A 13,612-nucleotide genomic window follows, 5' to 3' on the forward strand; every position below is an offset into this window, starting at 1 on the left:
GAAACACGTGAATGAGCACACAAAGAAACAATACGTTTATATGGAAAACATTTTATTATAACCTGCGGTAGAAACAAGATAACATTAGCTTCAAAATGAAATACTGGTGAACTGCCCATGTGTAAAATATGTTAACACTAATTGTTAAGATCTGAGGTAGAAACTCAAACTTAAAACAAACAAAAAACCCAAACGGCTCTTTTCAGCACATGTTCACAAAAGATTTATTCCTGTGATAATGAAATAAAACATTTAATAAAAAGGAAACTCCCTCTCCCCTTATACTATGAAATGTTATCAAGTAAATGATAAAATCCATTATACTCAACGGAAAACATTGGTTTGGTGCCGTGTGCAAATTTCCATGCTAGCCGTCTCATATCTCACGATTGCGGACGTTATATGAATAGCTCGCCTTTTTATAGCAGCAGTCGGGATTCTAGGCAGCCAATCAGCATTGGGATTGTAGGCAGCCAATCGTCGTTAGTGGTTTGCCGCCAAAATGCTTGGCCAATCTGTAGGCAGGAATTCGTATTGATAGATGTGTGTGTCATTTTATGTCGCAGCTTCAATTAAAAAAACAAACATGAAAGTTTAGTTTGAAAATAATTTCCCTCCTCCTCCCCTACAATCCTTCCTTTGTAATGTGCTGCAACTGGTTTGGTTGAGAAAGAGGTTGCGTTTTTTCGTGCCAAAAAAGAAGTTGAACACCCAATCTTGTTTGGATATGGAATTAGCTAACTTCAATGGGACAATACTTTGCCATGTCATATTTTCAATGGGGAGCGCCAATAAAATCCTACAATCAGACACACTATATTAACTACAAAGCACCCCTGTCACGACTATTTCTTGTAGCGGGAGACCGTTCATATGTACGTCACATTCCTTGTTTTTGCTAAAGCAATTTTTTTTTCCCTGGAAACTTGTTTTGGAGGGGGGTTAGACAATTTCTTTGGGGGGGGGCCTAGGCGAAGGGAGAGGTAACTTTATACTAATGTTGGGTGCATTTTGCCTGTGTATTTTACTGTAAGCAAAATTTCAAAGTGGTCCTTATTACACTTAATCATGGTGTCGCGAGGTGGCAACCCCAACGATGATCAGGGTGGTCAGGTTCCCCCTCACGAAGATAGAGTAAGGTGGAAACAAGCAGAATCGAACTTGAACACTCAGACGGTTGTTTATGCTGATTCACTTGATCAAGTTTTAATTAAATTCACTTTCTCCAATCGTACAAAATAATTTTAAAAAAAGATCCAAATAACAAACAGGGAAAGACCCAAATGACGTCCCTTGAATGAAGAAGACGACCAAGAAGAGGACTAAATAGAAGACGAAGAAGAAGACTAAGAAGAAGAAGACTAAGAAGAAGACCCTGTTGATCATGAATAAAATGAATTGATGTTAAACTTTTGTGAGTCTTGTTCCAAAGTCATTGGATTAAATCAATGTTACTACAAACAACAGATATTTCAATTATACAGCATAAACTATATAGTTGTTTTGTAGACAGGTGTCATGATCCCTCAAAATAATACTAAATAGGATGACTGATTAGTCAAGCACACAAAGAGAATCACAGTCTTACCCTGATATAATAGAAAAGACCAAGTATACAACAATGCACTTGAGATGTCAAACTTCAAGGCCTGTGACTTGACAGTCTCAGCAAAGTCTCAGCTATAAATTAGAGTACATAAAAATACAAATAGCATACACGGGAAACATATTTAAGGAAATATATTTTATCATAAAGAGTCCCATGCACCCATAAACAATGCGACATACACGAACATTTCAGAATAAAGCGAGTAGATTCATCGTTGTGCTGTGCATGCACGCACACTACGTACGCAATGTACACAGTGCTGAACGCATTTTCGCCATTACGCGTTGTCTGATTGTGCAGTGAATGTATACGAAAACGGTCATTCAACTCCAGAAAAGTTTTGACACTTTCACACCAAATTAACACCATAGAAACTATAAGAATCAATCAGTTTGACAATAATCATATCAACCAACCTCTTCTATGTCCCTTACATTATCTACTCAATACATAATTAGAATCAAACTTACCCCAAAAATGAGGGAAAAGTGGGCGACTTTTAGACAAGAATTGGCTCGGTCGGAGTTCCTTTCACAGCTCGCGCGCTCGCACCAGAACAAGCCATGTGCATGTGGGCGCTCTTGCCGCAATGCAATGACTACAACTCCTTGTTGTGCATAAAAATGGCTCAAAAGGAGTGCTAACTTTGATTACTGACAATGAAGATGACATACTGTTACCAAATAATCATTCTCAAGATAGAATTATCAAATGACATAAATGTCGACGAACATATGTCCAAACTTGTTAACTAGGGCTATTACACTGGCGGGTAAGTACACTAAAAGGAACAGCCAGAAAATAACACTGCATTTTATTCACGCTCCTCGTGAATTATTCATCATTTTAAACCCAAAAACCCATATCGTTACAATGGAAATAAATTTGACTTCCCTATACAAATTATCAATTTAACCAGTGATAATTCTGCGCAACAATTAGGTACAGGCCCTTCTTAAACCAAGTCAAACACTTCCCTTAATTGTAACATTTAAAAACTGTCGTATAAAGGAGTAGATGAAATAGTACCGCACTTTTTGAAAGTAAATACAATTTAAATCATAACATTAATTTTTATTATTTAAACAAAACATATTGTTTTTAGCCACATTAAAAAAAAAATTGTATTAAAGTGAGGCTATGGAATGCACGAACAGTCTGGCACCATCCCGTTCAACAGTTCACAATTTGTAAAATACATTTAGGGAACACGACCAAAATGTCTTTCTCGTGAATAAGGTCCATGTCAAGCCATTTTGGAATGACATCAGAATCCTGAACGTCACGACCATAGCAAACTCTATCGCCCATGGTTTTACGTGATCCTCATTGGATAATTCCGCACACTTGATCAAGTCTGTAGACTGCGCATGCTCTATTCTCATGATCGAATTGGAGAATACACTACGTTTTTGTCTTGTATTTCACTGTATTTTTAATCACAAATTTTAAATTATTCATCAGAGCAGACACGGGTTAATTTGTAATTATTATCATGCCATTGTTTCTCTTCGTAAGTTTCAAAAATGAAGATTTTTTTTTTCGCTTTCAATTTAACATGGCCGACTCGTGAATGAAGTGCACAGGCCAGTAACTGACCCCAAACGTGCCTATACGTCTGTCCCGGATTTTGAACGTCAATTTTCCAGAAAATCTGGAGGAAATTGTGGATTATAACTCGCTCTGTTTTTGGACTTGGAGACGGACTTCAGCATTTCTTTTTCAGGGGTGGTCATCTTTGGAGGGAAAAATATTCCCGCATTATTTGTTTCCAAAGTTAACTGACCATCGATTCACTTTATTCATTCATAGAATATTCTTTGTCAATAATATGTTTTGCAAATAAAATAAAGTTTTTAAACTTTAGAAATGAATGAAGAGACAGTCTTGAAATTTCTCTCCAGTAGCCAGTCGCCAGGCACAGAGGAACGATTGTGATTGGTCAGTTCTGGAGGCGTGAGCTTCAAATCTTGATTCTGATTGGCCAATAGTGGTAGGGTTGTAATGATAATAGTCATAGCTAATGAAACTGGTATCTAGACAGGTATTCCCCAAAACAGTCTTCACAAAATTATTTCTAACATAACTGTCATTATATTTCAAATTTCCAATACAACAATGCGTGAAGAGATGATCACTAAATATATAAAGAAGACTCAAGGAATCAAATGAAATGTTTAACTGGTTCGATCACAGCCCCACAGGTCTGTGCACATAATTGCCTGGTTTACTTGCCATCCATACCCAAGGTGCGTTGCGAATATCGAAAGGCTTTATTTATCTACTAGTCAACACCCTTTGATCAGCGCAAATCACCGATGGTTTTAGTGCAGAAAAGCACTTGCTGGCCTAAAATGGAGTCGTCGTTCATGATAACACTGGAGTAGTACAGTGCCACAGGTTCCCCACACTCCTCCGGGATGGTCAAGCCGGACGAGGTGAAATCCTCAAAACACATGTTCCAAGTCCAGGTGATCCCGGCATCTGCGCCAGTGGACTCACGGCAAACACGAAACGGCTCCCACCGATCTTCTGTCGTTTGAAAAAAATCATAGACTTTAGAGCGAATGAGGACGCGGGCTGCATGCGCCAACCAGAGAGGGCGCTTTTGTTTTGTTTTTCTGAGAGGCCCGTGGACGAGACACACATCGTGTGCGTACTGGTTCGCGCGACATCTAAGTTTATTCCACCACTTCTTTACTACTTAGGCATATTAATTCTCTTCAACTAAGATTTAACTCCCATTGGCCCATTACCTCATGCATATTTATGGCACCCCGCCTGCTTATTATAATTAATTTATTCAAATGAGGTTGATATGTCTAATAAGACCCAACACACTACTTATGATAACTGCCATGTTTTGAGCATGCAACATCGGGTTACCAAATACAGCACAGAAGGCGCCCGCTGTTTTGAATAATCTGCAAACGTAATTAGCACAGATGCTTAATTGCCATGCAAGCATCTATGCCACAGACTGGCCAAAGGGATTATGTTGAAGTTTTGACAAATACGCCGTAGACGAATAAGTGTAAGGTCGTGAATTCCTTAATAATTTTGAAGCCAAGAACTGAACTGAAGTACAAAAGACAAGGCAAGATTAGTAGAGCTGGTCTCAGAGTGCCAACGATTATATTCCATTGATTCAGAATGGAAATCTTTGTATTCATCTGGAGTACACAATAGGTCGGATATCGCCCATTATATACGGGGTAATCCTATACATTTCTATATTTCCCAAACGACGTCCGCATACATGGCTATTTAGCACCTCTACGATAGGCCTACTTTTATGATACGTACGCAGGTATTTAATTTTTTTCCCCCACATCATTGGCAAGCAGTGCGATAGCCCAATCGATACAGCGTTGTGATTCGCACCGCTAGGTTGCGGGTTCGAAACACGCTTTTGCACCCGAATGTTTTTCTTTTTTCAACCTGAGGCTTCGGATTTATTTGAAAAGGGAAATAAATTCCGAATTTCAAAACGTTCGAAGTCACTTTTGTCTTCTAATTGTATATTTTCTTCTCATGTTTTTAGAAAAATCCAAAACGCCATAGCGTACACCCATATATGCGGATGTCGTTTGGGAGAAAAACAATCGCTGCCCGGCGCTCGCCATCAGCTGACAACCAAGCTGGTTCACAAGCTGAAAGTGAGTCAGTCATTCAGTAATCTTGCTATATGTCGGCCCAAGGAAAACCCCGTGCGTTTTTTGGTAACACCGTGGTTTCAAATTTAGTAAAAAAAGGGAATAAGACCTTAAATTATATTTAATGCATCATACTCTATCAGATACACAGGATGCATGCAAAAAAGGAAACCCATGGTATGTGTAGAAAATCTAATAAATATTTTCAAATAAGTTAAAGCTCATGTGAAACACCAATGTGGCCTCTTTCCGATGATACCTTGATTGCATGTCTGTGAATGACTGAGCATATTCGTTGTTATTCTGTCAAGGGTCAAAACCTGTGCTGGGTCAAGTTTGTGCAAAAGGGTAACTGGTATTAACTATAATGGGCATGTGGAACGGCTTGATTTAAAGAAAGAAGACATCCTTTTCTTGAAAACAATTCATTCAACGTTGCCACCACCTCTTTCCACACACAGTTTTGCACGACTTCGCATATCGCCGGCCGCCTGTCCAACCTTTGCATAACAAACCAGCGTAATCTAAGCCGTAAAATTTGGCTCGGTACAGGTTTTGGCCATTTACAGAAAAACAATGAATGCTCAGTCATCCAAGGCCACAGACACACAATGAAAGTATCATTGGAAAGAAGACACATAGGTGTTTCACATGATCTTTTGAGAATATTTATTAGATTTTTTTAAATTCACATTTACATCTGGGTCCTTTTTTAAAATTCACCCTGCAGTATATATTATGTTTTTATTGCGAAACTTTAAAGAATATTTTCAAGGTTTACCCTGGACAATCTCGACCATCCAGTCGTGCGTTCCTCCTTCGACATTCAACTGATACTTGTTTGGTTTCTTAGTTACTTCAAAAGTATCTGCAACAAGATAGGACAGTTTTTAATGTCACGAGAGAAAATCTGATCGTACAGAGACTAGGCGTACATGTAAACACTGCAAAACCTGCACCGGTAAATAGCTGTACATTTTTACACCAGTGGTTCTATGTGTATATACCTTACCTACACATCATTTGCTTTTGCTGTAAGTTTCAGAAATGGATGGATTAGGGGTTAGTATTTTATCGTTACACTGATCGACCTGTTTAAAGTTGTGTGTTCATGGATGCCGGAAAAACCAAGAACAAATGTACTGTTCTTGAAGTCTGGTTCCCCGACCCCACCTCAGACGAATGTGGCGGTTGGTTCTGTGGGTGCACTGGGAGCCCATTACATACTATACAGGGTGACCCGCAAAAAAACGGAATGGCATTATAAACAACGAAATTATCACTCACTTAGGTAAACGTTCCCGTCCGAGCCTGGATCTACGTAGCATTTGGCGCAATGAGTTTCCCCACACTCCAAGGACATCACAGAAAAACTCTGTCAGAATAATTATAAAATTGAACAAATTGACCGGAGCGGGTTGGAACCAGCTACCTTCGGAACACCGTATACCATGCCCTACCAACTGATGAGCGCTAACCAGCCCTATGTTGGTGGTTCCCTTTATATCTCGTCAATGTATTTTGTTAAAACAAGGACTCTAGTCGGAAGCACTGCAACCTGATCTCTCATGGGAAATTACTCATAACTCTGTCAAAAAATTATCAGATTTGGACGTTTTATGTCTCATTTTAAAGCGGAAGGGCGTATCTTCCAAACCATACCTAAACTATTTGTTGGTTACTCATTCTACGTCTGGCATTCCGTTGTATTTTGTTTGCATTTGTTTTTGTTACACACTGTATATGCCAAGCAGAACAAAACAGGGTTGCTCAAAATCTCAAGTAGGTTGCATGACATGATGACAACGAACTTGTTTGAGTTCAACTTAGTGGATATTATATTTTGAAAATGAATGAAAAGAAAACTACAAACAAATTGGTGGGTCTTATCATGGATATCGTTGCTAAAAAAATTATGCCCGCTGCACTGAAAATTGTCTGGGTTAATTTTACCTCAGAATTAATGTGAAAACTGCAACTGCGCAAAATTGGGTTGTTCTATTATTGTTTGGGTTAGAATTTCGGCTAAATTATATCAAAAGTTGTAGTTATCGAAGACAATATTAAACTTTGTCTTGTAAGACCACAAGTTTTTGGTTGAATTTAACAGAAATTCTAACCCAAACAATTGGTTATAGAACAACCCAATTTTGGGTAGTTGCAGTTTTCACCTTTTCTTTGGTAAAATTAACCCAGATTTTTTTCAGTGTGGCACCCAATTTTGAAATAACCTTCAATGTCAGTTTTTCTTCCAAATGATACCATTTCAGGTGGAATTTCACAGGGTATTTGATGCCAGTCCTGTCTTCACTTCGAGCAAGCTTTCTGTCACTAAATCGGTATGCCTAGGTAGGCCTACGTGTAATTGTCAGATGATCATACGTGGCAGTAAAACGTCAACATATTCTAACTGGGCGACGATATTTGTTTTAACTTACCAAGCCCTTGCTTGAAAGCCCATTTTTCTCCGCATAGTTTGCATTTACTCCACCGACAGCCATCAAGCACAGAAGAGCGGTTGCCAACATGATGGTTCCAGATCAGTATCTCCTTGATGTTAAAATATAGCGACTTTGCAGTTTTCTTTAACGAAAAAAACCTCTCTTCGTTGTTAACAACTCTTCTTTCTTTTTTTATATATTGTCTAAAATGAAGATAATGCTGACGTGATGTGCACGTGACGACGTTGCGCGATATAGCGATTGTCGAACCGTTCCAGAAACGTAGACCACTTTTATTCAGGCAAATCGCGTGAGGCTCTATCTTCAGCAAAATTTTTCGTGCAATCGAAAAGAGATGAAATTTTTGTTTGCACAAAATGCTCATACACAATACACCTTATATATGCACTTCGCTGTCAAAAGTTTTTTTTTTGCAAATTCTTCAGAATTATTCAGTTATTCTGAAGAACACGATGATCTCTTCAATTGTGCTGGTACCCCCGGCCGCAATTATTAGGCCTATGCGTTTTTGCACGCATACGATGAATTTTTTAATCCCGAAAGAAAAATCAGCAAACGTTGATGTGCGCATGCGCAGTTATAATACCGAACTAGCTTACACCGCCTGTACTGAAATACCGCGCTCAAGTAACTACTTGGAAAGTTGATTCCTAAATTTAAGGAATCAACTTTCCAGGCAGTTACCCGAGGCCGGTACTTAAGTCAATCGTCAGAAACCTGAGAACGTTTACAGCAGTACGTGTTTCTTAGAATAACTTTTTGGGGGGATGAAAAATCATTTCTACAACCACATTACTTCGAAAGGCATCTTTTCTCAAAATGTTTTAATACTATCAACAGCTGCACGTGCATCTTACATGTTTTATGGCCCTTAATTTTTTTGAGTAATTACCAAACGTAAGTCAACCATATGAAATTTCATGTGAAAAAAAGTTTAGAATTCTAATTCAGGTAACACAACCTTTTAGGGATTTTTTGGGTATGCATTGGTGTGTGGCTCCACACCGTGCGGAAGAAGCCCATGCAGCCATTTAAAAATGCGCACTGACCAACACTTGCCAACAAAACCTAGCAACAATCACCACACCCCAGAACTCGCCTGAAGTGAATATGCAGTCCTACATAAATCTACATGAAACTATGCAAACCGTGCGAATCGGTCAACCGCAAACTTTAACTGTTGACGCTTTGTGTTATCAAATTTCGTTTAATCTTCTAATTCAATTCAAACGTTCGTAGAGAACACGTGTGATTGTGATGATCTATCGACACCGCCCTCCAAAAGAGCGCCCCTCAGCAACACCCTTTTCAACGTTTGTCAAAGCTCTTTCATTAAAAACAAAATAACTTTTGAATTCTCTTCTGACGAATTTTTCGAATAGACTATTTTTTATGTGTTTCAAACGAAAAAAACAAACACCCCACTATTTTCAAATTTTGGGCGGCCTCCGACCGGCCACTGAAAAAGAGTTTTCCTTTTTTGCGCACAAAATAAGGCTAAATAAAAAACTTGAACATGTTTAGCGTCCCCGCCCGCTTCCTATATGGAGGCCGCCTCCTTTAAAAAAAAAAAGCGTGCGAATAATAATCAACTTGGAATAAACATGAACCTTTGATATGATAAAGGTTTTTACATACATACAAATTATGCGCATTAATTTACATAAACCGTTTGCTACATTAAAAACAAATGCGTACGCCATATTTTATGACTTGCTTAATAAGGCAACTAAATTCATGGCTTAATTTATACATACAAAAAAAATATATTAATGGTGCATGTTATAAATAAATGAATCAAAATGGACTCAGGCTTGTTCGAAATTCCACTTTTTTATTCCATTATCAAAATTGTTTCTTCATTGTCGTCGTCAGTATTGTATTGTTCTCTTGCTGTATCCTAGCTTGATACATATCAATGAATAAGGAAAATTCCAAAGTTTGTTTAAAAAGGTGGGTATACACCTACAGTTGTCGGAGTACAGTCACCCCCGAAAAAATGCAACCCTAAAATATTTTCCTGTTTAAAAAAAAAAGTTATCGGTGAAGTTTTTGGATATCAGATTGAAGCAGCGAGCCTTTTCTTTCAAACACTGAAAAAAGTATGAAACCGTACATTGGGTTGCGGAGAAAATACCAAATATATAAAAGAAGTGATTTTTCATCCTTTTCAAGGGTGCTTTTTAAATAAAACAGTAAAACGTTATCATTTCAGTTTGCGGTAACACCATGTGGTAATTACTATTTCTCAGTAGATATTTTGTTCTGAAAAGAACTTGTCCTGCTTATCAACTTTCGCTGAGTAGGTAATAGTTCTGATAAGAGCAGGCCTAGTTAAGTTACTTCTTTAAAAGAACTTGTCTTTGGTCGTATCTCTTTTCTAAAACTCTACCATTTGGGACAAATCAACATATACCTTGGAAATTCCTAGTTTTTGAGTAAAATCCGTATATCTATTTTGCGAAAACCTTGTGGAGACGTATTCATCTATAGAAATTGCCATGTGGAGACGTATACAATCGTTTGTTCCCTAATGAATCATGTCTCCAGAGGGCACGTTGTATCAGATCAGACTGACCGGCCAGTTCGCGTGCGAAACAACTTTGAGTTGTACTTTTACGTCCTGGTTTACATATCAAAGGTTACTCAGTATATAGGATCATTTGCATTTATCCCAAAAGTAAGTTACCAAATAATCATTATCAAAATTCTTTTTTTTTATATATATATATATATATATATATATATCAAAGGACGTACTGGCGCTATAAACACCACGTGAACTTATTCCGTCTGGCTTGCTGTCATTTAGAAGAAATCAAGAGGAATTTATAAGTGGTTTTCAACGATCAGTTGCTGATTTTTGGAATAAAAGAATACTATTGACAACATTCTGTTTTGTGCTCAAAACGTTGTGCATGCTTTTTCACTGTTTTCTCGAAAAGTGTAGTATCCACTGTGCTGAAACGGGTTAGGTTTTGAACATTTTTCTTTGGATTTTGAGTGGTGTTATTATTGGATACGGAACAAAATGCAGGAATAGCAAGTAATCCTATTATGTCTTTTAACCACAAATTTTGAAGTATGGCCTGGTGCCTATTGATCGTTTTCACTGTATACCATTATGCCCCTCCTGTACCAGCTTAATATGCAAATCAAATTTTAATGAGATAACATTATTCCATGACGAACAGACCCGTACGTCTAATTAAGTCAGGATAAAATAAGAATTATTCAATGTATGCCTTTGATCGCATGGACTAAAATCCACGCACTTACTTTATTTCGTACCTGCGTAAGGCCTATATGTATAGTGTATATATATTTGCCCAATTGCTTGAGGCCTATATTCTTTCGGGATATATTGCATACCGAATTGTTTTATTTTTAAAAAGAAAAATACAGGGAAAATTGCAAAAGCTGATATGTTTTTGTACTAAAAAAAAACTATACTAAGGCATGACCGAAAAACCCCGTACTCTGCTTTTCTGCGGATGGCACTTTTTTCTGTTGTTGTCTAGGCAATCGGAGTATTTGGACCGCATTTTTTTCTTCTGCAGGCTATTTCAGTCATTTACATTAATACGCATGCGTAGAACATGTCATGTGGGTGTGAATTTGTTTTCTTGAATTGTGTTAAATTCTACACTAATCGATGAAATGCCACCTTTTTGTCCTGATTCATATAGCTCTGGATTTTTTTTTTTTTACTAAGGGAAGTTTTTGAATCCAAGCATCATTTCGTTACCAACTAGTGCATGCGCATTATGGGCATTGACTATACTAGGTTGCAAAATAAAATTTTGCATCCCGGTTGTTAAAAATTTGCTTGAAATTAACGGGGGAGGGGGGCGGGGTTCACGGCCCCCTCCATGGACGCGAGGGTGCTCTCCCCTTTTTTTTCTTATCCCTTCGCCCCATGGAGGGAAAGAGGATGAGTAGCAGTATTTTTGTTGTTCTTATTAAATTATAAAAGAAAGACGACATGGGGTGGGGGGGGAGGGGAGTGCCGCCCCCCCCCCCCCCCCCCCCCCCCCCCCCCCCCCCCCCCCCCCCCCCATCCAATCCACCTGGAAAGTAGAAGCTTGATCTCTTTTTTTATCCTTTGGGAAGTGCTTGGTTTTTATTATGTAAAATTTCTGGTAATTTTCTTCTTATTCCTGTGTTTATTAAATGTAAAATATTCAACGCAAACAAGTCTAATCTTAAAGCTGTGGCAGGAGCTTCTACATGATCACTTGGTGCGTCGGTCGGTCGGTCGGTCGGTCGGTCGGTCGGTCTGATCTCAGTCTGTCCCCAAATTGACCAATACGGGTCTTCTATTCGTGTGCCGTCGGCGTTGCATTTTTCGACGTCGCATTTTGAAGCTCTGGCAGGGATAATTTTGATCAATTTTATGCAATGACTTCTTGCAACACGGCCTTTTATTGTGCACTCGCACTTGTGTAAACAGCAAATGTAAATGGTGTTTACGCAATGCTGCCCTCAATGGGCAGTAGTTTGTTATTTTTTTTTTAGACGGGGAATTACCGTCGCTGGTAGTTGGCGAAATAAAAACACGGCACGATTAACGAAGGCAACATTGATGGGCAACCAGCGGAAACTTTGACAGCATGGCAGACGACGAATGGGCAGAACTGGAGAAATGTCGTCTCGGTAAATCGCCGTTTTTCCTTTGAACTATCAAGTTTTGTAGCCTTTTAACTTTTTATTATCCTGTTTTTGGTAATCCTTACTTTTAGGACCCCGTTCCTATATAGGAAGGGAAAGACTCACCAAAACAGTTGACTAAATGACACTCAAAATTGACATTCTGATACTTCTTGGCTAGCTGGAGTTACCCAGCCCTGAGTTTTAGGCAAAAAAAAAAAAAAAAACATGTTTAGCGTCCTGCCTCTTTGACAAAAAGGAAGGAGGAGGCCCTTTTTTTTTTTTTTTTTTTCAAATTGGCCGCCCGACACTTTTCTATTTGCGAGTTCTGAGACGTAGAGAACCAGTTAATATTTCACACGGGGTGAATGTATGATAGACTCTCGTGCAGACGCACGTGCTAATTGACTATTTCCACAGCTTTATACACGGTATAAAAGTCTAAAAATACGATTTCGTTCGTCAGAGATCGTTAAAATTTATCAATTTTTGTCTTTTAAAAAAAAAAAAAAAAAAAAAAAAAAAGGAGGCGGCCTCTAAAAAGGAAGCGGGCGGGGACGCTAAACATGTTTTTTTTTTTACTTCGCCTTATCATTGGGTTGTCTATTAGGTCTGGAGCGAATTTTTCTCGTAACTTGTAGTATAGGCAAATTGTTTTGGAAAATGTTCAATTTTGTCCCCGTTACACACTCATTGCAACTGCAACTCACCCCAAACTTGCCTGGAATAACCATTACACAGGTCCTTGAAGTAAAAAACGATCCACGATGAAGATTCAGCCTACAATTGCAGTGAAAACAGGAGGAATAACCGCTAACTTGACAACCTTGCTGGATTGGCCAGGACCGCAATTGGTTTGTGCACAAAAAAAATTGTGTACAATGAATGGCGGTCGATTAACAGGCACAGAGAGCGATCGCTGTCAACTACTCGTTTTTGCCGGCTGCGCTGGCTGTTGGCGCATGACGTCACGCGGAAGCGTAACACCCGATGACTGTTTTATGCACTAATATAAGGTTTACCACTCGCATCACAGCTTTGGTACTGGAACCGCAACCAATAGTGCATGAAACAGTCATCGGGTGTTACGCTTAAGATAATAGTGGATATTTAGCCGGATATTAAGCCCGCTAGGTTATATAGCACCCTCTTTGACGCGTATACGAGTATACTTTGACGTAGCTTGAGTATTAACTCCAGCTGACTAGCCCCATAAATGTGGCCTATTTACTGGA

At 38.7% G+C, this 13,612-nt stretch overlaps 2 protein-coding genes across 2 annotated transcripts in view; one reads left to right on the plus strand and one right to left on the minus strand.

The window, feature by feature from the left end:
* Window positions 1-1,144: 1,144 nt before the first annotated feature.
* LOC119720033 lies at window positions 1,145-8,109 on the minus strand. Its single transcript, XM_038189539.1, has 4 exons — window positions 7,704-8,109; window positions 6,553-6,640; window positions 6,047-6,133; window positions 1,145-4,141 (listed from the first exon to the last, which is right to left on the minus strand). Exons 1-4 carry the CDS (start codon window positions 7,791-7,793, stop codon window positions 3,912-3,914), a joined length of 495 nt encoding a protein of 164 aa, XP_038045467.1. The 5' UTR covers window positions 7,794-8,109; the 3' UTR covers window positions 1,145-3,911.
* A 4,158-nt stretch (window positions 8,110-12,267) lies between these two features.
* The window catches only part of LOC119720272 (helicase SKI2W-like), a 28,161-nt gene continuing 26,816 nt past the window's right edge, over window positions 12,268-13,612 (plus strand). Inside the window, exon 1 of the mRNA XM_038189912.1 lies at window positions 12,268-12,383. Coding sequence (XP_038045840.1) covers window positions 12,341-12,383 — 43 coding nt within the window. The 5' untranslated portion in view covers window positions 12,268-12,340. The remainder of the gene's footprint in view (window positions 12,384-13,612) is intronic.

This window comes from Patiria miniata, unplaced genomic scaffold, assembly GCF_015706575.1.
Source record: "Patiria miniata isolate m_02_andy unplaced genomic scaffold, ASM1570657v1 HiC_scaffold_9, whole genome shotgun sequence".
Lineage (NCBI taxonomy): Eukaryota > Metazoa > Echinodermata > Asteroidea > Valvatida > Asterinidae > Patiria > Patiria miniata.